This window comes from Bufo bufo, chromosome 6 (genome assembly GCF_905171765.1).
Source record: "Bufo bufo chromosome 6, aBufBuf1.1, whole genome shotgun sequence".
Lineage (NCBI taxonomy): Eukaryota > Metazoa > Chordata > Amphibia > Anura > Bufonidae > Bufo > Bufo bufo.
This window is the reverse complement of record NC_053394.1, coordinates 406,390,123-406,413,123: the sequence shown is the minus strand read 5'-3', so window position 1 is coordinate 406,413,123 and position 23,001 is coordinate 406,390,123. Positions and strand designations below refer to the sequence as shown.

Genomic DNA, 23,001 nt, shown 5'->3' with positions numbered 1-23,001 from the left:
TCACACCATTCTTTGTAAACCCTAGAAATGGTTGTGCGTGAAAATCCCAGTAACTGAGCAGATTGTGAAATACTCAGACCGGCCCGTCTGGCACCAACAACCATGCCACGCTCAAAATTGCTTAAATCACCTTTCTTTCCCATTCTGACATTCAGTTTGGAGTTCAGGAGATTGTCTTGACCAGGACCACCCCCCTAAATGCATTGAAGCAACTGCCATGTGATTGGTTGACTAGATAATTGCATTAATGAGAAATAGAACAGGTGTTCCTAATAATTCTTTAGGTGAGTGTATATCTAATAGGACATCAGCACAAGTATTGGTCTTTCTAATAGGCGTGCGCACGGGGTGTGCCTGGGCACACCCTAATCAAGCCGATTCTAAGTTCTGTCAGGGTCGGGAAGGGCTATACTCACCTATTCCTTCCTGGTCCTCGGCGCTCCACTCTGAATGCTGCGCACGGTGGGAGGCCGCGCTGTGACCTCACACTGTGCGCGCCCACACAGCAGACTTGTCATGCCCTGCTCTGACTATGTGCGGAGGTCGGCCAGAATAGCAGCACGTGTTTAGTTTTTTGTTTTGTTTTAGAGTCGTGCTGGATCCGCCTCCCTTCAGGTGCACTGGGTGGGGTCATTGGTTTAAATCTCACTCAATCCCAGTGTTCTGTGCGGGTTATAGAAATCAGTCTGGCCTTGGAAGCAAGGAAGGAAGGATTGTCTGTTCCAGCTCAGATAAGATAAGTTTGGTTTCTGTTTTTGTTGTTTGCTGTCTAGGTTGTTTGTGTGTCATCTGTCCCCTCCAGGTTCTGAGGGAGCAGGCTGCTCCTATTCCCCTTTTCACCATCTCAGGGATTCTAGGGTATTTTAGCCCAGGCACTGATATGACTAAGAAGGGCGCCGATGTCTCTGTCTGGTCGGATGAGGCATTGCAGGCCTTTTCGACTATTAAAGGGTTTCTATCACTTGGTATGACATAATTAGCTGTCAGACACTAGCGATCCGCTAGTGTCTGCTCTGGCCAACCATCCTAATATAACAGCTTTTGGGGCAGCCGTTTTGCAAAAAAAATAACTTTTATAAATATGCTAATGAGCCTCTAGGTGCTATGTGGGCGTCATTAGCACCTAGAGGCTCCGTCTACCTTCATACACAGCCACCGCCCAGCGCGTCCCTCCAGCCCACCCATCTCCTGCTAAATGCGATCCTCCGTGTGACGCAGCGGACTAATTCTCGCGCATGCGCCGTGCGCGGCTGTATTCGGCGCATGCGCAGTGAATGTCTGACCGCTTCCCTGCTCAGACATCTCCACTGCGCCTGTTCCTTGGAGCACTATGACGTCATCGGCGCAGGCGCAGTGGAGATGTCTGAGCAGGGAAGCTGTCAGACATTCACTGCGCATGCGCCGAATACAGCCGCGCACGGCGTATGCGCGAGAATTCGTCCGCTGCGTCACACGGAGGATCGCATTCAGCAGGAGATGGGCGGGCTGGAGGGACGCGCTGGGCGGTGGCTGTGTATGAAGGTAGACGGAGCCTCTAGGTGCTAATGACGCCCACATAGCACCTAGAGGCTCATTAGCATATTTATAAAAGTTTTTTTTTTTGCAAAACGGCTGCCCCAAAAGCTGTTATATTAGGATGGTTGGCCAGAGCAGACACTAGCGGATCGCTAGTGTCTGACAGCTAATTATGTCATACCAAGTGATAGAAACCCTTTAAGGAGTGTTTTGCGTCTGCTCCCATTCAGGTGCAGCCCGATGTGTCTCAGCCATTCGTGGTGGAGGTTGATGCATCAGAAGTGGGGGTTGGAGCGGTGCTGTCGCAGGGTTCATCTCCTGGCAAATGGGTCTCGTGTGCTTTTTTCTCCAAGAAGCTCTCGGTCGCCGAGAAGAATTATGATGTTGGAGATAGAGAGTTGCTGGCTATCAAGTTGGCCTTTGAGGAATGGCGTCACTGGTTGGAGGGGGCGTCTCACCCCGTTACAGTATATACAGATCATAAGAATTTGGCTTACCTGCAATCTGCCAAGCGTCTGAACCCTAGGCAGGCCAGATGGTCACTGTTTTTTACCAGGTTAAATTTTGTGGTTACCTTTCGCCCAGGGGTTAAGAACGTCAAGGCAGATGCCTTGTCTCGCAGATTTCCTGGGGAAGGTGATTCAGAGGATCCTGCTTCGATTTTGGCTGATGGGGTGGTAATCTCCGCTCTGTACCCCGAATTGGAGATGGAGGTGTTGGGAGCCCAGGAGGGGGCTCCTGGTTCTTGTCCCCCAGGGAGGTTGTTTGTACCTGAAGGTCTGCGATACAAGGTATTCAAGGAACATCACGATACTGTCCTTGCTGGACATCCTGGTGGTAAGTCCACCTGTGACCTGGTGTCCCGGAGGTTCTGGTGGCCAGGGTTACGTAAGAGCATTGAGGATTACGTGGCAGCTTGTGAAACCTGTGCTCGGTCAAAGGTTGCTCATACTCGACCGGCTGGTTCACTCCTTCCTTTGTCTATTCCGTCTCGTCCTTGGACGCACTTGTCTATGGACTTTATTACGGATCTGCCGAGTTCCTCCGGGAGAACAGTAATTTTGGTGTTAGTTGACCGTTTCAGTAAAATGGCTCACTTTATATCATTAACTAGTCTGCCTAACGCAAAGACTCTTGCGCAGATTTTTGTGGATAATATTGTGAAATTGCATGGTATTCCTTCGGATGTGGTCTCTGATAGGGGCACGCAGTTTGTCTCCAGGTTTTGGAGGGCGTTCTGTTCTCGGCTTGGCATTCAACTTTCGTTCTCTTCGGCTTTTCATCCGCAGTCGAATGGACAGACAGAGCGTACTAATCAAAACCTGGAGACCTACTTGAGGTGCTTTGTGGCTGAGAATCAGAAGGACTGGTCCTCATTCTTGTCCCTAGCAGAATTTGCTTTGAATAACCGTAGGCAGGAGTCCACGGGTAAGTCGCCATTTTTTGGCGCATACAGTTTTCATCCAGTTTGGTACCTTTTCTGGGACTGGTTCCTCTGGGACGCCAGAGGAGGAGAGATTTTCTTCTGCCTTGTCTTCTATCTGGCGTAGGATCCAAGGGAATTTGGAGAAGATGGGTGAGAGGTATAAGCGAATGGCTGACAAGAGACGTGTGACTGGTCCGGACCTGTGTGGGGGTGATCTGGTGTGGTTGTCCACTAAAAATATTAAATTGAGAGTGCCATCTTGGAAACTGGGTCCAAGATTTATTGGTCCGTACAAAATATCTGCGGTGATCAATCCAGTAGCTTTTCGGCTGGATCTTCTGCAGACTTGGAGGATCCATGATGTGTTCCACAGGTCTTTACTGAAAAAATACGTGAAACTGGTGGAACCATCGCCATTGCCTCCTCCTCCTGTTCTGGTCGATGGAAATTTGGAGTTCGAGATCTCCAGGGTTCTCGACTCTAGAGTTCTTCGGGGTTCCCTTCAGTACCTGGTACACTGGAGGGGATACGGCCCTGAGGAGAGGATGTGGGTTCCGGCGCTGGATGTCAGTGCCAGCTGACTGGTGAGGGCTTTTCATAGATCCCATCCGGATAAGGTTGGTCCGGGGTGTCCGGAGGTCACCCGTAGAAGGGGGGGTACTGTCATGCCCTGCTCTGACTATGTGCGGAGGTCGGCCAGAATAGCAGCACGTGTTTAGTTTTTTGTTTTATTTTGGAGTCAAGCTGGATCCGCCTCCCTTCAGGTGCACTGGGTGGGGTCATTGGTTTAAATCTCACTCAATCCCAGTGTTCTGTGCGGGTTATAGAAATCAGTCTGGCCTTGGAAGCAAGGAAGGAAGGATTGTCTGTTCCAGCTCAGATAAGATAAGTTTGGTTTCTGTTTTTGTTGTTTGCTGTCTAGGTTGTTTGTGTGTCATCTGTCCCCTCCAGGTTCTGAGGGAGCAGGCTGCTCCTATTCCCCTTTTCACCATCTCAGGGATTCTAGGATATTTTAGCCCAGGCACGAGGACACATTATTCCTACCATCAAGGTCTGAATGTGGGCTTAGCAGTGTAGGGAGAGAAGTCAGGGATTTGCTAGGAGGTGACCCTTCCCCTGCTTCTCGCCTAGAAACTGGTTTGTTGGTTTATCTGTGTATCTGAGATCCCGTCCGCCGTGACAAGACTGTACAAGAGGATAACCGAGTAGGGGCGATGAGGAGCGGCAGCATCCGGAGCAGGAACGGTAAGTGTTTATTTTATTTTATTTGGGGGCTGATATGAGGAACTGAGGGCTGAAGAGGGGCTGATATGAGGCACTGGGGGCTGAAGAGAGGCTGCTGGAGGGCTGAAGAGGGGCACTGAGGGATGATATGAGGCACTGGGGGGCTGAAGAGAGGCTACTGGGGGCTGAAGAGAGGCTGCTGGGGGGCTAAAGAGGGGCATTGGGGGCTGATATGAAGCACTGGGGGGCTGAAGAGGGGCACTGGGGGGCTGATATGAGGCACTGGGGGCTGACAGGGAATGGGGGCTGAAGAGAGGCTGCTGGGGGGCTGAGAGGGGCACTGGGGGCTGATATGAGGCACTGGGTGGCTGAAGAGGGGCATTGCGGGGCTGATATGAGGCACTTGGGGCTGACAGGGAATGGGGGCTGAAGAGAGGCTGCTGGGGGGCTGAAGAGGGGTACTGGGGACTGATATGAGGCACTGGGAGCTGATATGAGGCACTGGGTGACTGCAGAGGGGCATTGGGGGCTGAAGAGGGGAACTGGGGGCTGATATGAGGCATTGGGGCTCTTATCTGAGGTCTGATTGGGGGGTTATTCACATTGGGATCTGATCTGAGGTCTTATTGGGGCTGTCAGCTGAGGTCTGATTAACATTGGGGGTCTGACCTCAGGTGTAATGAAAAATATTTTTTTATTTTTGTCCCCCTCTAAAACCTAGGTGCGTCTTATGGGCCGGGTCTTATATGGCGAAAAATACGAGTAAGTTTAAAAATGATTTCTTCTCCCTTCATTATATTGATAGTGCGGGTCTGTATGTATGTATGCAGAGTGTATTTGTGTGTGTATAATATATACATACATACATACACGCGTGCACGTGTTTGTGCTTTAGGGCGCACACCCCAATTCAATAGGCTGCGCACGCCTATGGTCTTTCTGTTCAACTTATCTGATATTGGGGGGAGGGGCTCCAATCCTCTGCAGCGACCCCCAGGATATAATACTGAGGGTAAGAGCCAATATGGCGTCTTATCTTTGTCATATCACAAAGAGCCACAGCCTGAAGACTGACTCCTCCCACACATGATCACATGGTCATGACATCACCACAGGTCCTTTACCTCCTCCAGCAGCACAGCCTGGAGGCTGATTCCTCCCACACATAGTCACATGGTCATGACGTCATGAAAGGTCCTTTATCCCAGTAGTCTCCCCACTCCCTCATAAATGGAGTGTCCATCATCTGTCAGGATTACTGGGGCAGAGGGGACATTAACCCTTTCCCTGCGTGCTTCGGTCTTATCTGTACAAGAGGCAGCGACATCTTCTCCTGACTAGTGAGCTCAGTAACCTTCCATTACTGGGACTGGGATTTCGCCGTCACTCATTGGTCAGGTGATGTGTCAGTCTGCCATTAGTGACCAATCAGAGTTCCCCTTCAGTCTTCCCCCCCAGCAACCTATCAGCAGTGACCTGCAGGGGGCGGGATCAGGAGTGAGAGGACAGAGCAGGACACTGGAGGCTCCTGTGGTAAGTGATGGGACGGCGGCTGGAGGCTGGAGACTGGTACTGGAAGGACTTTTCTCCTGCTCTGCAGCCATTATTTATCTGCTGTATAGTAGAAGGACTCTATCCTGTGTGATGGAATCATAGAAGGGGCCCCTGCTCCTGTCCTGCCTCCTCCACCATCATAGAAGGGGCCCCTGCTCCTGCCTCCTCCACCATCATAGAAGGGGCCCCTGCTCCTGTCCTCTCCACCATCATAGAAGGGGCCCCTGCTCCAGTCCTGCCTCCTCCACCATGATAGAAGGGGCCCCTGCTCCAGTCCTGCCTCCTCCACTATCATAGAAGGGGCCCCTGCTCCTGTCCTGTCTCCTCCACCATGATAGAAGGGGCCCCTGCTCCTCTCCTTCCTTCTCCACCATGATAGAAGGGGCCCCTGCTCCTGTCCTGCCTCCTCCACCATCATAGTGCTGGTCCCTGACCTCCTGTGTCCTGTCTCCTCCACCATCATAGTGCTGGTCCCTGACATCCTGTGTCCTGTCTCCTCCACCATCATAGTGCTGGTCCCCGACCTCCTGTGTCCTGTCTCCTCCACCATCATAGTGCTGGTCCCCGACCTCCTGTGTCCTGCCTCCTCCACCATCATAGTGCTGGTCCCCGACCTTCTATGTCCTGTCTCCTCCACTATCATAGTGCTGGTCCCCGGCCTCCTGTGTCCTGTCTCCTCCACCATCATAGTGCTGGTCCCCGGCCTCCTGTGTCCTGTCTCCTCCACCATCATAGTGCTGGTCCCCGACCTCCTGTGTCCTGCCTCCTCCACCATCATAGTGCTGGTCCCTGACCTCCTGTGTCCTGTCTCCTCCACCATCATAGTGCTGGTCCCCGACCTCCTGTGTCCTGTCTCCTCCACCATCATAGTGCTGGTCCCTGACATCATGTGTCCTGTCTCCTCCACCATCATAGTGCTGGTCCCCGGCCTCCTGTGTCCTGTCTCCTCCACCATCATAGTGCTGGTCCCCCACCTCCTGTGTCCTGTCTCCTCCACCATCATAGTGCTGGTCCCCGACCTCCTGTGTCCTGTCTCCTCCACCATCATAGTGCTGGTCCCCGGCCTCCTGTGTCCTGTCTCCTCCACCATCATAGTGCTGGTCCCCGGCCTCCTGTGTCCTGTCTCCTCCACCATCATAGTGCTGGTCCCTGACCTCCTGTGTCCTGTCTCCTCCACCATCATAGTGCTAGTCCTTAGGCTCCTGTGTCCTGTCTTCTCCACCAGCTGGTCCTGACCTCCTGTGTCTTGCCTCCTCCACCATCATAGTGCTGGTCCCTGACCTCCTGTGTCCTGCCTCCTCCACCATCACAGTGCTGGTCCCCGACCTCCTGTGTCCTGTCTCCTCCACCATCATAGTGCTGGTCCCCGACCTCCTGTGTCCTGTCTCCTCCACCATCATAGTGCTGGTCCCTGACCTCCTGTGTCCTGTCTCCTCCACCATCATAGTGCTGGTCCCCGGCCTTCTGTGTCCTGTCTCCTCCACCATCATAGTGCTGGTCCCTGAACTCCTGTGTCCTGTCTCCTCCACCATCATAGTGCTGGTCCCCGACCTCCTGTGTCCTGTCTCCTCCACCATCATAGTGCTGGTCCTCGGCTATAAACGGAGAGAACACAACATCTACACTTTATTATCTCCTCCGATGTCTCCTCTTATTATCTCCAGTTATTGTATTTTACATGGGATTTTGTAGGATTTTTCATCGTCTCATCTTCTTTCCATTCAGGTTCCTACCATATAGGATCCGCTCAGTGGATATCTTCTGTATAAGGTCCTTCTCCTGATTGACCTGTCAAGGATGGACAGGGACAGGGACAAGATGGCGGAGAGTATAATAAATCTCACCCTAGAGATCCTCTTCCGGCTTACTGGAGAGGTGAGAGGTTCTGATGATGTCACATTACATCATCTTATCTATGTTACTAACAGATGGACATGACTGGAGAGGTGAGGGACTCTGGAGATGTATGGAGTGATATTTATTACTGTGTCTCTCCATAACCAGGACTACACAGTAGTGAAGAAGACCTCTAGTGAGCGCTGTCAGGACCCTGTGTCTGAAGGATGGGGAAGAACCCTGAGCCCAATCATGGGGCCTCCACCTCACCCCCTGATACATGAGGAAATTAATAGAGAGAAGATCCTAGAACTCACCAACAAGATGATGGAGCTGCTGACTGGAGAGGTGACACTGCTGGGAATGCTGGGACATTATACAGGAACGCTATGAAGGGATCTGGGTGATGACTGTATCATTGTGTTGTCAGGTTCCTATAAGGTGTCAGGACGTCACCATCTATTTCTCCATGGAGGAGTGGGAGTATTTAGAAGGACACAAAGATCTGTACAAGGACATCATGATGGAGGATCACCGGCCCCTCACATCACCAGGTAATAGACATGACTAAATACACACGTCCTCTCATTATCTGTATGTAAGAAATGAATTCAGTCACTGGATGTGTTTCCTACAGTAAAGAAGAAGAGAAGAACAAAGGAGAGATGTCCCAGTCCTCTTCTTCCACAGGATAATTCAGAAGAACATCACTATGTCCCACAGGATGATCAGGTAGATGGAGATAAGGATATCATGATGGAGGATCACCAGCCGCACACACCACCAGGTAATAGACATGACTAAATACACAAGTCCTCTCATTATCTGTATGTAAGGAATGAATTCAGTCACTGGATGTGTTTCCTACAGTAAAGAAGAAGAGAAGAACATCGAAGAGATGTCCCAGTCCTCATCTTCCACAGGATGGTTCAGAGGAACATCACAATGTCCGACAGGATGATCAGGTAGATGAAGTCCATGTAGTTCATAATGGGTACAGAATCACTTTGGCAATTTTTATAACATGTAATTCTAATTCTCCAGAGATATTTTAGCAGTCATAATTGTTTCAACCATACATGTTGAACCTTTTCATTATGAGTACCTGTCTTGTCAGAGCTTGCTTTCCTGTACAACAAAGGATATCAGTCTCTCCTGTGTGTATGACTTCCTGTGAACTGTAGGATTGCATCATCATTTATCAAATCCCTCCCTCTCTGACACCTCCCCATCAGCTCACCCTTCTTATTTCTCTCTGTGCACCCTATGCATTGATGATTAGAGTTATAAAGCTCCCCTGACTCGCTGTCTATACTATCTGGGTGTGCTAAATCTCCAGTGCATTTCTATGAGATGCAGCTTCACACTGCTATACTCTACCACCTTCTGGTAGGAGCAATCAGGGGGAAACCTATCATAAGCAGGAGACAGGGGAGACAGGCTGCATCACTTAGGAAAACACTGGGACTCTGCCCCGTGAGGATCGTCCAGTGCTCAAGATCTTGGAAAATATTGGAGAATGGGCCTTTATCTGCCAGTGCCCGTAGTGTGCGTAATTTCCGGCGCTGGGGCCCAGGATGTCGTGCAGGGGTGAAGCATCCTCCACAAGAGTGTACTGCTCTTCCATTTGATGATATGGAGATTTTAAAAGATCCCCTTTGAAAAGAAAGCTGAGGGCTTATAAAAGGAGCCTGGGGACTTCCGGTACCGGTGCTGAGATGTAAGGAAGCTCTAGAGTGAGCTCAATTCCAGACCCCTCTCGCTTTTTAGGCACTGCTCCAATTTATTATTTCATAAGGGAATTAGTGGAGATTTTTGGTCCATGGACCTTTACCTTCTTAGAAGTGGTAGCCATTCCACAAAGGTAGCCATTCCACAAGGAAAGTTCCTGCTGCATCGGCCATGCTGAGCAGGATGGTGTCCTCCCGCTCCACTTCTCCAGTGATTAGCAGACCATCTAGCCCCTGTGGAACACAGCGATCAAAGGGAGAAGCTGGCAATACAGAGCTGGCCATTGATGATAAACAGCTAGGCATCGACATAGCACGGCGCCTGGCCAAAGACTAATAAGACACCCTGATGACCACGGTCAGAACCTCTTTGCAACGGATGCAAGATTACATTGTCCAACATAATACGTGGTTGGATGAACTCGAGCAACATGTTTTCTGTATGGAAGATGCTTACTCCCAAGTTAATGCTAAACTGATGGATCTACTTAGGAGAGTGTCACCCTCAAGGACCATATTAAGGACTTGTAGAACCGCTCTCGGTGCAACAGTGTTTGCTTTGTGGTGCTGCTGGAACAAACTAGGCCGCAAGAGTCGGGGAAGCTGTTTGAATCGGAGCTACCGGCAGTGCTGAACTAACTGGGCCTTTGCAAGATTGTAAGGGTTCATTGTATTGGACTTCCTTGCGCCTCTGCTCCTCACCTGGGTTCACCAAGAGATGCCAATCACCGTCGACAAGTGATCATGCCTTTCCTGGATTATACAGATAGGGAGGCTATCTTGAGGGCATTTTGGGCCAGAAAATCTGTGCTCCCGCTCAGGGGCCTGCTGCTCCTTCTTGCAGACTTTTCAGCAGCCCCCAGACTTTCTTGCTGATGATCAGGATTGTCACTATTTGAGGGATGGTAGGCTTGTTTGTCTGCGCTATAAGAGGTCTAGTATTCTCTGTTTTACTGGAGATTTTCCTATGGAATTTATTTTCTCTACTTACCTGTATAGAGGGTATGGGACAGTATATTCCCAGAAAAAAAGTGAGGTCCATAATGTGAATATGGTGGTATATTTTGCCAGTTGCCCTTATATTTGTGTTGTTTACTGTCGTGGATTGGGGAGATAGTTAGGTTATGGGATTTTGAGGCCTTGGTCTCTCTCGCTTTCCAAGACTTCATATCTTTTGAACCCTTGTCTGAGGGGAATATGGTAATCCAGATGCCAAGATCATTGTGGGATTTCTTACTACGAGGGTAATTTCATGGACCATTAAGGTATTATGATTCCCACAGAATAGGATGTCAGTACTGCGTTATCTTAAGAGACTCAAACCAGACGTTGTACTCCTTCTGTAGACACATCTGATGAGTGGGGACTTCGATGGAAAGAAAAAATTATGCGTGTGGAGGGTGTTTGGTTAATCTGCGGGGGAAAAAAGAAAAGCAGGGGTCCTTGTTCTGATTACTAAACATTTCCCATGTCAGGTCACACAGGCCGCTGGTTACACTTACATACCCCGGGAGATCATTTTAGTCTGTATAATGTGTGTGGGCCAAATGGGAGAAATAGCTTATTTTTTTGGGTGAATTGGAGGGAATGCTTCCGGCTGATTCGGCACAGGGGAGACTTCAATATGGTCGTGTATGCAGGAAAGGATGCGAGACACTGTCGTACTTCCCGGAGGAGCTCGGGGGCATACGATAAGGTTTTGCAACCATTTTTGGAGTCTTCGGGGTTAATAGATCCATGGCGCCTATTCCATCCTGACGAACTTAGTTTTTCATTTTATTCTCAGTCTCAACATTCCTGCTGGTTGTGCATAGACTATTCCTCGCTCCTCTCCTGCAGCCTAGGATACAATCAGCCGCAGCTGACCGTGCCCCAGTTTATATCGATTTAAGAGACATACACTCTAGAGGCCCGGACTACCTTTGGAGGTTCCCCTCACACTTGGCTACTGACGACAGGTTTCTTTTAGACGTCTTAAAGGAGTTTTACAGGATTTTAATATTGATGACCTATCCTCAAGATAAATCATCAGATTGGCGGGTACCGACACCCGGGATCCTTGACGATCAAGTGGTTGAAGAGAAGGACGCACTCTGTGCGAACGCAGCCTCCCCTTCATTGTTTACCGGCTTGCTGTCGACATCTCAGCGGTGATCAGGTGTAATTACAAAAAGCCATCACATTGACTTCATTGGGGCTTCTCTGTAGTATACACTTTTAAAAAAGTGAATAGGACAGCTTCTTGTAATTACACCTGATCACCGCTGCGATGTCGACAGCGAACAGGTAAACAATAAAGGGAAGGCTGTGCTTGCATGGAGCTCGTCCTTCTTTTCAACCAGCTGATCGGCGGGGGTCATCAATATTAAAATCCTGGAAAACCCCTTTTAGGGATGGTGTCTTGAATATGCCAGTGATAACGAAGGTCATAGGCACATGCCTGGACCTTAATGTGAGACTGCTAAGGCGGTTCTTAGGGGTCGTATACTCGCTTATGTGGCGAGCAAAAAGAGAGATACCTGCAAGCAGCTTAACTCAGCTAGTCTCAGGGTTTCGGCTAGCTTATGCAGCTTTCCTTCAGAACCCTACCCCCTTCCATAAGTCTGTGTGGCAAGAGGCTAGAAGAGAATTTGATAGATGGGCGGAAGAGAGACCTTTCACAGAACAGCCTTAGAGGCCCAGCTGCATAAATATGGCAACAAATCCAGAAGGCCCTTGGCTAACCTGGCCAGGGGTAAGCTCTGATGCACTTTATTGCAAAGCTGAGGGCATCCGAAGGAACCATAACAGACAACCCGAGCTGCATTAACTCCTTATTAGCCTCATTTTATGAAAAGCTTTATCAGGATACGTGTGCCCGAATTCCGACTGAAACCTTGCTCGATAAAGTTTCCCTCCTTAGTATCATTTCGGACCAATTAGGCTCCTTATATGCTGACATAACAGTATTGGAGTTGTCCCTTGGTGATGCCAAAGCCCCTGGAACCAATGGGTTTTCAGGGGTATTTTACAAAGCTCTGGAGGAAGTGGTTAACGCTGATCTTAAAGGAGAAGAGCCCCCAGATAGGACTAACACCTTGTATATTAAGCTGTTCCCGAAGCCTGGGAAGGGTCTCTTACACCCTGGATTCTACTGTCCGATCTCTCTGATTAATGTTGATTGTAAAAAATCCTAGCAGACAGGCTGGTGGTTATCCTGCCCAACCTAATCCTACCATCATAGACCTGTTTCATTCAGGGACGTTTGGTAGTCAGTAACATAAGATCTGTTCTGGCGGTCCTTGATCGGGTACATCTTAACCCGCTGATGGGTGAATCTCTAGCCCTCCTCATCCTGGATGCTGAAAAAGCTTTTGACAATGTTCCGGTACAGTTGGCTGGAGGAAGTTTTGGACAGGATGGGCTTCCAGGAGGCTTTTTCGGACCTATCCGTCAGGCCTGTATGAATTTCCCTGGGCTCGTATATATACACTCTAGATTTCCTAACTAACCCTTCAAAAGGTAACTCACCAGGGCTGAAACCTATCGCCATTATTATTTAATCTGGCTATTGAGCCACTGGCGAGGTTTCTTTGCAACTCCCCATTGTTTGATGATATATCAGTCAGGAATCGTGCTTCTCCATCTTTAGTATCAAGCCCTTTCCTTTGGCATACAGTCAGGTCCACAAATATCTGGACACCGACACAATTCTAACATTTTTGGCTCTATACACCACCACAATGGATTTTAAATGAAACGGACAAGATGTGCTTTACCTGCAGACTGTCAGCTGTAATTTGAGGGCATTTACATCCAAATCAGGTGAACGGTGCAGGAATTACAACAGTTTGCATATGTGCCTCCCACTTGTTAAGGGACCAAAAGTAATGGGACAGAATAATAATCATAAATCAAACTTTCACTTTTTAATACTTTGTTGCAAATCCTTTGCAGTCAATTACAGCCTGAAGTCTGGAACGCATAGACATCACCAGACGCTGGGTTTCATCCCTGGTGATGGTCTGCCAGGCCTCTACTGCAAACTGTCTTCAGTTCCTGCTTGTTCTTAGGGCATTTTCCCTTCAGTTTTGACTTCAGCAAGTGAAATGCATGCTCAATCGGATTCAGGTCCGGTGATTGACTTGGCCATTGCATAACATTCCACTTCTTTCCCTTAAACCCTTAGATTGCTTTTGCAGTATGCTTTGGGTCATTGTCCATCTGCACTGTGAAGAGCCGTCCAATGAGTTCTGAAAATTTGGCTGAATATGAGCAGATAATATTGTCTGAAACACTTCAGAATTCATCCTGCTGCTTTTGTCAGCAGGGACATAATCAATAAATACAAGAGAACCAGTTCCATTGTCAGCCATACATGCCCACGCCATGACACTACCACCACCATGCTTCACTGATGAGGTGGCATGCTTAGGATCATGAGCAGTTCCTTTCCTTCTCCATACTCTGCTCTTCCCATCACTCTGGTACAAGTTGATCTTGGTCTTATCTGTCCATAGGATGTTGTTCCAGAACTGTGAAGGCTTTTTTAGATGTCGTTTGGCAAACTCTAATCTGGCCTATCTGTTTTTGAGGCTCACCAATGGTTTACCTCTTGTGGTGAACCCTCTGTATTCACGCTGGTGAAGTCTTCTCCTGATTGTTGACTTTGACACACATACACCTACCTCCTGGAGAGTGTTCTTGATCTGGACAACTGTTGTGAAGGTGTTTTCTTCACCAGGGAAAGAATTCTTCGGTCATCCACCACTGTTGTTTTCCATGGTCTTCCGGGTCCTTTGGTGTTGCTGAGCTCACCGGTGCGTTCCTTCTTTTTAAGAATGTTCCAAACAGTTGTTTTGGCCAGGCCTAATGTTTTTGCTATCTCTGTGATGGATTTGTTGTGTTTTTTCAGCCTAATGATGGCTTGCTTCACTGATAGTGACAGCTCTTTGCATCTCATCTTGAGAGTTGACAGCAACAGATTCCAAATGCAAATAGCAGACTGGAAATGACCTCTGGACCTTTTATCTGCTCATTGTAATTGGGATAATGAGGGGATAACACACACCGGCCATGGAACAGCTGAGAAGACAATTGTCCCATTACTTTTGGTCCCTTAACAAGTGGGAGGCACATATGCAAACTGTTGTAATTCCTACACCGTTCACCTGATTTGGATGTAAATTCCCTCAAATTAAAGCTGACTGCTTGTTAGTTTCATTTCAGATCCATTGTGGTGGTGTATAGAGCCAAAAATGTTAGAATTGTGTCCATGTCCCAATATTTATGGACCTGGCTGTATATATGGCTCCAAGAGTTTTTACGAAAATAGTTTCCGAGATGACAGCCCACATCATAGAAACTTCTTTTTATAAAAATTATTTTTATTCCCTGTCTAGACAACTTTCTGGTAGTAGCGAATTCGGAGAGGGCCTATGTAGAAGTAGTAGAGAGTTTCTGTGATTCAGAAAAACCTAGGTTGGCTGATAGGGATGATTTTGGGTTCCAGACACCAGGAGTGTTTTTTTTCCCCAAGATAGGTTATAGCAGCCTGGGACAAGGGAAGAGGGGGGCTGAGATGCAAAGTTTTGGTTCAGGGACCATTCAGTTGTCCTGGTGGCTAGAGGATTGGAATCTATCCCAGGGAGTTCCTTAGAAAATTTTAGACTAGGTGTGTGCTCTTGTGCAGGACCGTTTCTTTTAAGGCCTTTGGGACATGATTCAGAGGCGGTTATCTTGAAACCTGAAGGTGTTGTCTTCAGTCAGGCTAAGGCTCCATTCACACGTCCGTAACGTGTTTTACGGATCCGCAAAACACGGACACCAGCAATGTGCGTTCCGCAATTCCGTATCCGGGCAGCAGAAATGAATGGGTCCGCAATTCCGTTCCGCAAAATGCGGACGTGTGAATGGGGCCCAAAAGTGATCTTGGAAAACAAGATTGTACAGCCGTGGCCAAAAGTTTTGAGAATGACAAAAATATTAGTTTTCACAAAGTTTGCTGCTAAACTGCTTTTAGATCTTTGTTTCAGTTGTTTCTGTGATGTAGTGAAAAATAATTACACGCACTTCATATGTTTCAAAGGCTTTTATCGACAATTACATGACATTTATGCAAAGAGTCAGTATTTGCAGTGTTGGCCCTTCTTTTTCAGGACCTCTGCAATCCGACTGGGCATGCTCTCAATCAACTTCTGGGCCAATTCCTGACTGACTGAACCCATTCTTTCATAATCACTTCTTGGAGTTTGTCAGAATTAGTGGGTTTTTGTTTGTCCACCCGCCTCTTGAGGATTGACCACAAGTTCTCAATGGGATTAAGATCTGGGGAGTTTCCAGGCCATGGACCCAAAATGTCAATGTTTTGGTCCCCGAGCCACTTAGTTATCACTTTTGCCTTATGGCACGGTGCTCCATCGTGCTGGAAAATGCATTGTTCTTCACCAAACTGTTGTTGGATTGTTGGAAGAAGTTGATGTTGGAGGGTGTTTTGGTACCATTCTTTATTCATGGCTGTGTTTTTGGGCAAAAATGTGAGTGAGCCCACTCCCTTGGATGAGAAGCAACCCCACACATGAATGGTCTCAGGATGCTTTACTGTTGGCATGACACAGGACTGATGGTAGCGCTCACCTTCTCTTCTCCGGACAAGCCTTTTTCCAGATGCCTCAAACAATCGGAAAGAGGTTTCATCGGAGAATATCATTTTGCCCCAGTCCTCAGCAGTCCATTCACCATACTTTCTGCAGAAGATCAATCTGTCCCTGATGTTTTTTTTGGAGAGAAGTGGCTTCTTTTCTGCCCTTCTTGACACCAGGCCATCTTCCAAAAGTCTTCGCCTCACTGTGCGTGCAGATGCGCTCACACCTGCCTGCTGCCATTCCTGAGCAAGCTCTGCACTGGTGGCACTCCGATCCCGCAGCTGAATCCTCTTTAGGAGACGATCCTGGTGCTTGCTGGACTTTCTTGGACGCCCTGAAGCCTTCTTAACAAGAATTTAACCTCTTTCCTTGAAGTTCTTGATGACCCTATAAATTGTTGATTGAGGTGCAATCTTAGTAGCCACAATATCCTTGCCTGTGAAGCCATTTTTATGCAACGCAATGATGGCTGCACGCGTTTTTTTGCAGGTCACCATGGTTAACAATGGAAGAACAATGATTTCAAGCATCACCCTCCTTTTAACATGTCAAGTCTGCCATTTTAACCCAATCAGCCTGACATAATGATCTCCAGCCTTGTGCTCGTCAACATTCTCACCTGAGTTAACAAGACGATTACTGAAATGATCTCAGCAGGTCCTTTAATGACAGCAATGAAATGCAGTGGAAAGGTTTTTTTGGGATTAAGTTAATTTTCACTACCCTATGGTGCGCTTTTTTTCGTATATTTTTACAGTCACTCTACGCCTAATTATATAAGTCTGATGATGGAGGCAGGCAGATTTCTGAGTTTAGCTGAAGATCAGTGTTTATCCCTCTCGGCTCTTCACATCAAGGGGACAGAGAATAAGGAAGCAGATTTTCTGGACCGGCATACCATTTCCGAGGGGGAGTGGGTGATAAATCAATTTGTTTTCAGCAAAATGGTGGATCTCTGGGGTCTCCCTGTGACAGACCTTTTTGCGATTGTCTTTAATGTTATGGAGCGAATATAAGGACTACCCTCCTTACAAATTGCTAGTTGAACTTGTAGGAACCTATCAGATTGGCTTAATACAGGTGACCTCCAAATATTCAGGTAAAATAACTATTTTTGTCATCATTCTTTTCTGCTTATTGAGGACATGTCTCATGATTTCTCCAACCGTCTGATGACTTTTACAATATTTCTTTCACAGCTCCTGAATCCAGTTGAAGATCTGAACATTATATATGTTACAGAGACAGATGTGAAGGACGATGAGCAGAGTATAGAGGACATTCCTATAGATAACCTCCCAGGTGAGTAGTGACCACTAAGTAAAGCCCACAGATTCTACTTATTCACTGAATACAATTTTGCGTTGATATTTTTAGGTTCTTTATCCATTCTGCTAAAATGCTGATTAATTATAGCTGAAAATGTGATCGCGTTAGAGGTGATGACACACGCTAAATATTTATAGGATGGATGTAAAAAATATACCTGAAATGTGGACATAAAATATACCTATGTGTACAAGGCCTGTTATGGGACTGAGGAACCATTAGCTTCTATTAGGGTCATATTATGTTTCCATGTGCTAACAGAATACAGAACATGGAGACGTACACCCAAATAAGAGAAGTAGTCGGTAAGGTCAGAGCTATGAGTGCCAGGAATGATGGTCACCAGGAACTAGGAGGAAGAGACCTAGATGGTAGATCATCTTTAATACCCAGTAATTCTCATGGCAAACTTGAAAAATGAATATCATCTTCCAAATTAAGTTGTATCATGAGAGGATGTCTGGGTGCCAGCAATCTAATTCTAAAATTGGTTGGGGGTTATCTACAGTTGCATGCAAAAGTTTGGGCACCTCTGGTCAAAATTACTGTTACTGTGAACAGTTAAGCAAGTAGAAGATGAAATGAGCTCCAAAAGGCATAACGTTAAAGATGAAACACACTTTTAAGCAAAATCAGTGGATTATTTTAGTTTTGTACAATTTTAGAGTGAAAAAAGAAAAGGAGTATCTTGTAAACATATGGGAATCCAAGGAGATTTGAGCCCTCAGATAACTTAGACCGAGGTCTCAGACCTTAAATTGCCTGTTAGGTTTAAGGTTTGTTCACAATCATCATTAGAAAAGACCAGGTGATGCAAATCTCAAGGCATTATAAATACCCAGACTCCTCTAACCTTGTACCAAAAACAGCAGCCATGGGTTCTTCTAAGCAGCTGCTTAAGTCTAAAAGTTGAGTCCCACAAAGCAGGAGAAGGCTATGAGATAGCAAAGCATTTTCAGGTTGCTATTTCCTCAGTTCAAAATGTAATTAAGAAATGGCAGTTAACAGGAACAGTTGAGTTCAAGAGAAGGTCTGGAAGACCTAGAAAATTTCAGAGACAGCTGCTTGTAGGATTCCTCTAAAGGCAAATCCAGAACCCCGATTGAGTGCAAAAGACCATCAGGAAGATTTGGCAGACCCTGGAGTTGTGGTACATTGTTCTACTGTTCAGCAACACCTGCACAAATATGGCCTTCATGGAAATGTCATCAGAAGAAAACCTCTCCTGCATCCTCACCACCAAATTCAGTGTCAGAAGTTTGCAAAGGAACATCTAAACAAGCTTGATGTATTTTAGAAACAAGTCCTGTGGACCAGCAAGGTTAAAAAAAATAACTGAATGGCCACACTGAGCAAAGGAATATTTGTAGAAAAAGGGCACAGAATTTCATGAAAAGAACACTTCTCCAACCATTAAACATAGGGGTGGATCAATCTTGCTTTGCGGTTGTGTTGCAGCCAGTGGCACGGGGAACATTTCACAGGTAGAGGAAAGAATGGATTCAATGAAATTCCACCAAATTCTGGAAGAAAACATAACATAATACAGCTGTAAAAAAAGCTGAAGCTGAAAAGAGGATGGCTTCTACAAAAGGATAATTATCCTAAACACACCTCAAAATCCAAAATAGACTACCTCAAAAGGCTCACGCTGAATGTTCTAACATGGCCCTTACAGACCCATGATCTAAATATCTTTGGAAATCTCAAAATTGCAATCTCACAGAACTGGAAAACTTTTGCAAGGAAGACTGGATGAAAATCCCTCAAACAAGAATTGAAAGACTCTTGGCTGGCTACAAAAAGAGTTTGTACTAACTGCAGGGTTCCCAAAGTTTTCCTTTTTTTGTTATTTTGAAAATTTAAGATGAAAATAAATTTATTTTTTCTTAAAATACAAAGGGAATATGTCATCTTTAACTTTATGCCTTTTGGAGATCATTTCATCTTCAACTTGCTTAACTGTTCACAGTAACAGTAATTTTGACAATGGGGTGCCCAAACCATTGCATGCCACTGTACAAGATTATAGTCCTTCTAAAGCAATCTCACTAGGTAGATGTGCAGGACATTAAAATAAGAAAAAGGATAACATGTTTCCCAGTATTGTCTTTCTTTGTACAGAACATGCGCTTTGTTTGGCCCTATTTACTGCGAGGCACAGTTTTTTCAGTAAAGTGCAATACAGTATTTGGAGGCATTGAGCAGCACAGTCTGGGTAACGGCAGGATGAGACTATTAAAGGAGGCAGCACATTAGGGGGATGTGAAAAGTGTGAGGATGTGCTGGGAAAGAATGGAGCCAAAGATGTCTGTGGGACAAACTCTACAGATGCGAGTATGGTCGCTGGAAGAAGTTGTCATGATGGCCTGGGCCAGATGAGAAGATGGGGGAAACAAATGACTCGAGTCAGAGAAGACATTACATGTGAGTCGCTGGATTTACTTGTTTATTCAGGCTCTGACTGTATCTGCTCAGTATTTTTTAATTTGTCTATTCAGCAGTGGGACGATACTCTGCAGACTGCCTGTTTGTTATCTAACCAGTGTATGATCGCTGTAAACACTGTCCGTATGGTGGTAATCTGGACACTTGTGTAGAGTGTTAGTCAGCCACTGTATGGTGGTATTGCAGTTTTTGTGGTGATAAAGTGGTTTTCTTATTGCATGATATCACCGGGCTCTGATATCACTCTATAATCTATGTGATAACACTTCAGGAACCTTCAACAATCTCTAGATTAGCGAGGCTGCAGTGTCATAGCCACTGCCAGGGGTGGCAACATTCTTACATTTAAGTAAATTATGCAGAGTTATTATTCCTGCAGGTAGGGGTCCCAGGAATTTCTGTATATACAAGTCATGGCGCAAATGTTGGCACCCCTGAAATGTTACCAGAAAATGAAGTATTTCTCCCAGAAAATTATTGCAATTACACATATTTTGTTATACACATTTTTGAAAAAACTGAGGAAAAAAGCAAATTGGACATAATTTCACACAAAACTCCAAAAATGGTCCGGAATTGTTTGCACCTTTTCGAAATTGTGGGTAAACTATTTTTTTTCCAGCATGTGATGCTCGTTCAAACTCACCTGTAGCAAGTAACAGGTGTGGGCAATATAAAAGTCACATCTGAAACCAGATAAAAAGGGGAGAAGTTGACTCAATCTTTGCATTGTGTGCCACGCTAAGCATGGAGAACAGAAAGAGGAGAAAATAACTGTCTGAGGACTTGAGAACCAAAATTGTGGAAAAATATCTCAAGGTTACAAAACCATTTCCAGATATCTTGATAAGAGAGGAGCGAATTTCATATTTTGAAATTCGTTCACGCTTCGTTTGGTGGTAAAAGCAGAATTGCATTATGGATTCCATTACCACAGACCATAACACCATTCTATGACGGAATGCATAACGGAATGCCTTTAGAGCCATTCCGTTATTCATTCTGTCATAATACAAGTCTATGGGCTGCAAAACTGATCTGTCCCGTTTCCGTTATGCATTGGAGTCCTCTCCTGCCTAACGGAACCGGGACAGATCCGTTATGCAGGCCATAAACTTATATTATGATGGCATGAATAACGGAATGGCTCTAAAGGCATTCCGTCATAGAATTGCATTATGGTTCGTGGTAACGGAATCCATAACACAATTTTGCTATTACCACCACTAATCTTAATGTTCGTTTGTCCATGGTGTGCAACATAATCAACCCATGGCACTATAGCTAGTCTCCCTGGACGTGGACGGAAGAGAAAAATTTATGAAAGGTTGCAACACAGGATAGTCCGGATGGTGGATACGCAGCCCCAATCAAGTTCCAAAGAAATTAAATTTGTCCTGCAGGCACAGAGTGCATCTGTGTTAGCGCAAACTATCTTTCGACATTTGAATGAAATGAAATCCTATGGCAGGAGACCCAGGAGGACCCCACTGCTGACACAGATACATAAAAAAGCTAGACCGCAGTTTGTCAAAATGTACATGAGTAAGCAAAAATCCTTCCGGTAAAACGTCTTGTGGACAGATGAGACCAAGCTAGAGTTTTTTTTGTAAAGCACATCATTCTACTGTTTATTGAAAATGGAATAAGGCCTACAAAGAAAAGAACACAGTACCTACAGTCAAATATAGTGGAGGTTCAAAGATGTTTTCGGTTTGTTTTGTTGGCACTGGGTGCCTTGACTGTGTGCAAGGCATCATGAAATGTGAGGATTACCAAAGGATTTTGGGTCACAATGTAGGACCCAGTGTCAGAAAGCTGGGTTTGCATCCCAGGTCATGGGTCTTCCAGCAGGACAATGACCCCAAACATACGTCAAGAAGCACCCAGAAATGTATGGGAACAAAGGACTGGAGAGTTCTGAAGTGGCCAGCAACGATGCCGGATCTAAATCCCATTGAACACCTTTGGAGAGATCTCAAAATTGCTGTTGGGAGAAGGCACCCTTCAAATATGAGAGACCTGGAGCAGTTTGCAAAAGAAGAGTCGTCTAAAATTCCGCTCAAGAGGTGTAAGAAGCTTGTTGATGCTTATAGGAATGATTGATTTCAGTTATTTCTTCTAAAGGCTGTGCAACCAAATATTAAATTGAGGGTGCCAGTAAATTTGTGTGGCCCATTTTTGGAGTTTTGCGTGAAATTACACTTTTCACAAAAAGTTTGGGATATTTGGCTTTTGGGTGAAATTTATGGAAAATGTAAAAAGTTCACACTACAGTGATATTATATCATGAAAGTAGGGCATTTAATTAGAAGCAGCAGTGGTGATTTCCTCATCTCGAACTATTTATTGAAACAAAAGCCAACCCCAGTTCTGGGTACACTCCCACAAAAATGTCAGTGTCTCAATAACTTGTCATGTGGCCATAAGTATCAATGACGTCTCATGCTGTTCACAAGTCGACTTATTGTCTGCTGAGGCATGGCATCCCACTTTTCTTGAAGGGCCGGCCTTAAGGTCATTGAGGTTCTGGGGTACAGAGTTACGAGCCTCTGCACGGCGACTAAGCTGATAACATAGGTTTTCAATGGGATTCAGGTCTGGAGAAAGTTCAGGCCACTCCATTTGAGGTCCCCCAGTCTCCAGCAGCTGTTCCCTAATGATGCGACCTCTATGAGCTGGCGCATTGTCGTCCATGAAGATGAAATTAAGCCTGTGTTCATGCAGAGGCACAATGACTGGATTAATGATGTTCTTTAAGTAGAATGGGCTTGTCACTGGACCATTCACAAAGTGTAGGGCAGTTCTGTATTGACTAGACACACCTACCCACACTTTAAAACCACCACCAAAGGCTCAGTGGCTTGATGTGAAGCGCTCACCTTGATGTCTCCAACATCGTTGGCGGCCATCATTTCTGCTCAGCGTGAATCGACTTTCATCAGTGAACAGCACTGAAGCCCACAGGTTCTTCGTCCAGTGTAGATGCTTTCCCTGGCCCATGCAAGACGATGATGGCTGTGCCTGGTGGTGTGATCAGGTACCCTTGCAGGTTGTCTAGCACGTAGACTACGCTGATGTAAACGTTTTTTGAATGGTCTGACCTGACACTTGGGTTTCTCTTGCCTCCATTAAATGTGCCTGGAGTTGTGTGGCATTAATCATCCGGTTCTACAGGGCATTGTTCACTATGAAGCGGTCATCAGTGTGGGATGTGGCCAATGCACGTCCACTTCTATGCCTTTCTGTGACTCACATTTTCTCTGTATCTCTGTTGCATCCTGCTGATGACACTCTAAGATCAGTGGGCACTTCT

General features: G+C 46.3%; 1 protein-coding gene and 1 long non-coding RNA gene across 2 annotated transcripts in view; both read left to right on the top strand.

Annotated features, from left to right (window-relative positions):
• The window catches only part of LOC121004473 (oocyte zinc finger protein XlCOF22-like), a 137,906-nt gene that overhangs the window by 103,595 nt on the left and 11,310 nt on the right, over positions 1-23,001 (top strand). The window contains exon 7 of the mRNA XM_040436709.1: positions 17,121-17,210. Within this exon, the coding sequence (XP_040292643.1) occupies positions 17,121-17,210 (90 nt within the window). The remainder of the gene's footprint in view (positions 1-17,120; positions 17,211-23,001) is intronic.
• LOC121004539 lies at positions 5,652-7,781 on the top strand. The gene is made up of 3 exons (XR_005779733.1): positions 5,652-5,698; positions 7,445-7,594; positions 7,724-7,781. It is a non-coding gene; the product is annotated as an uncharacterized LOC121004539 (long non-coding RNA).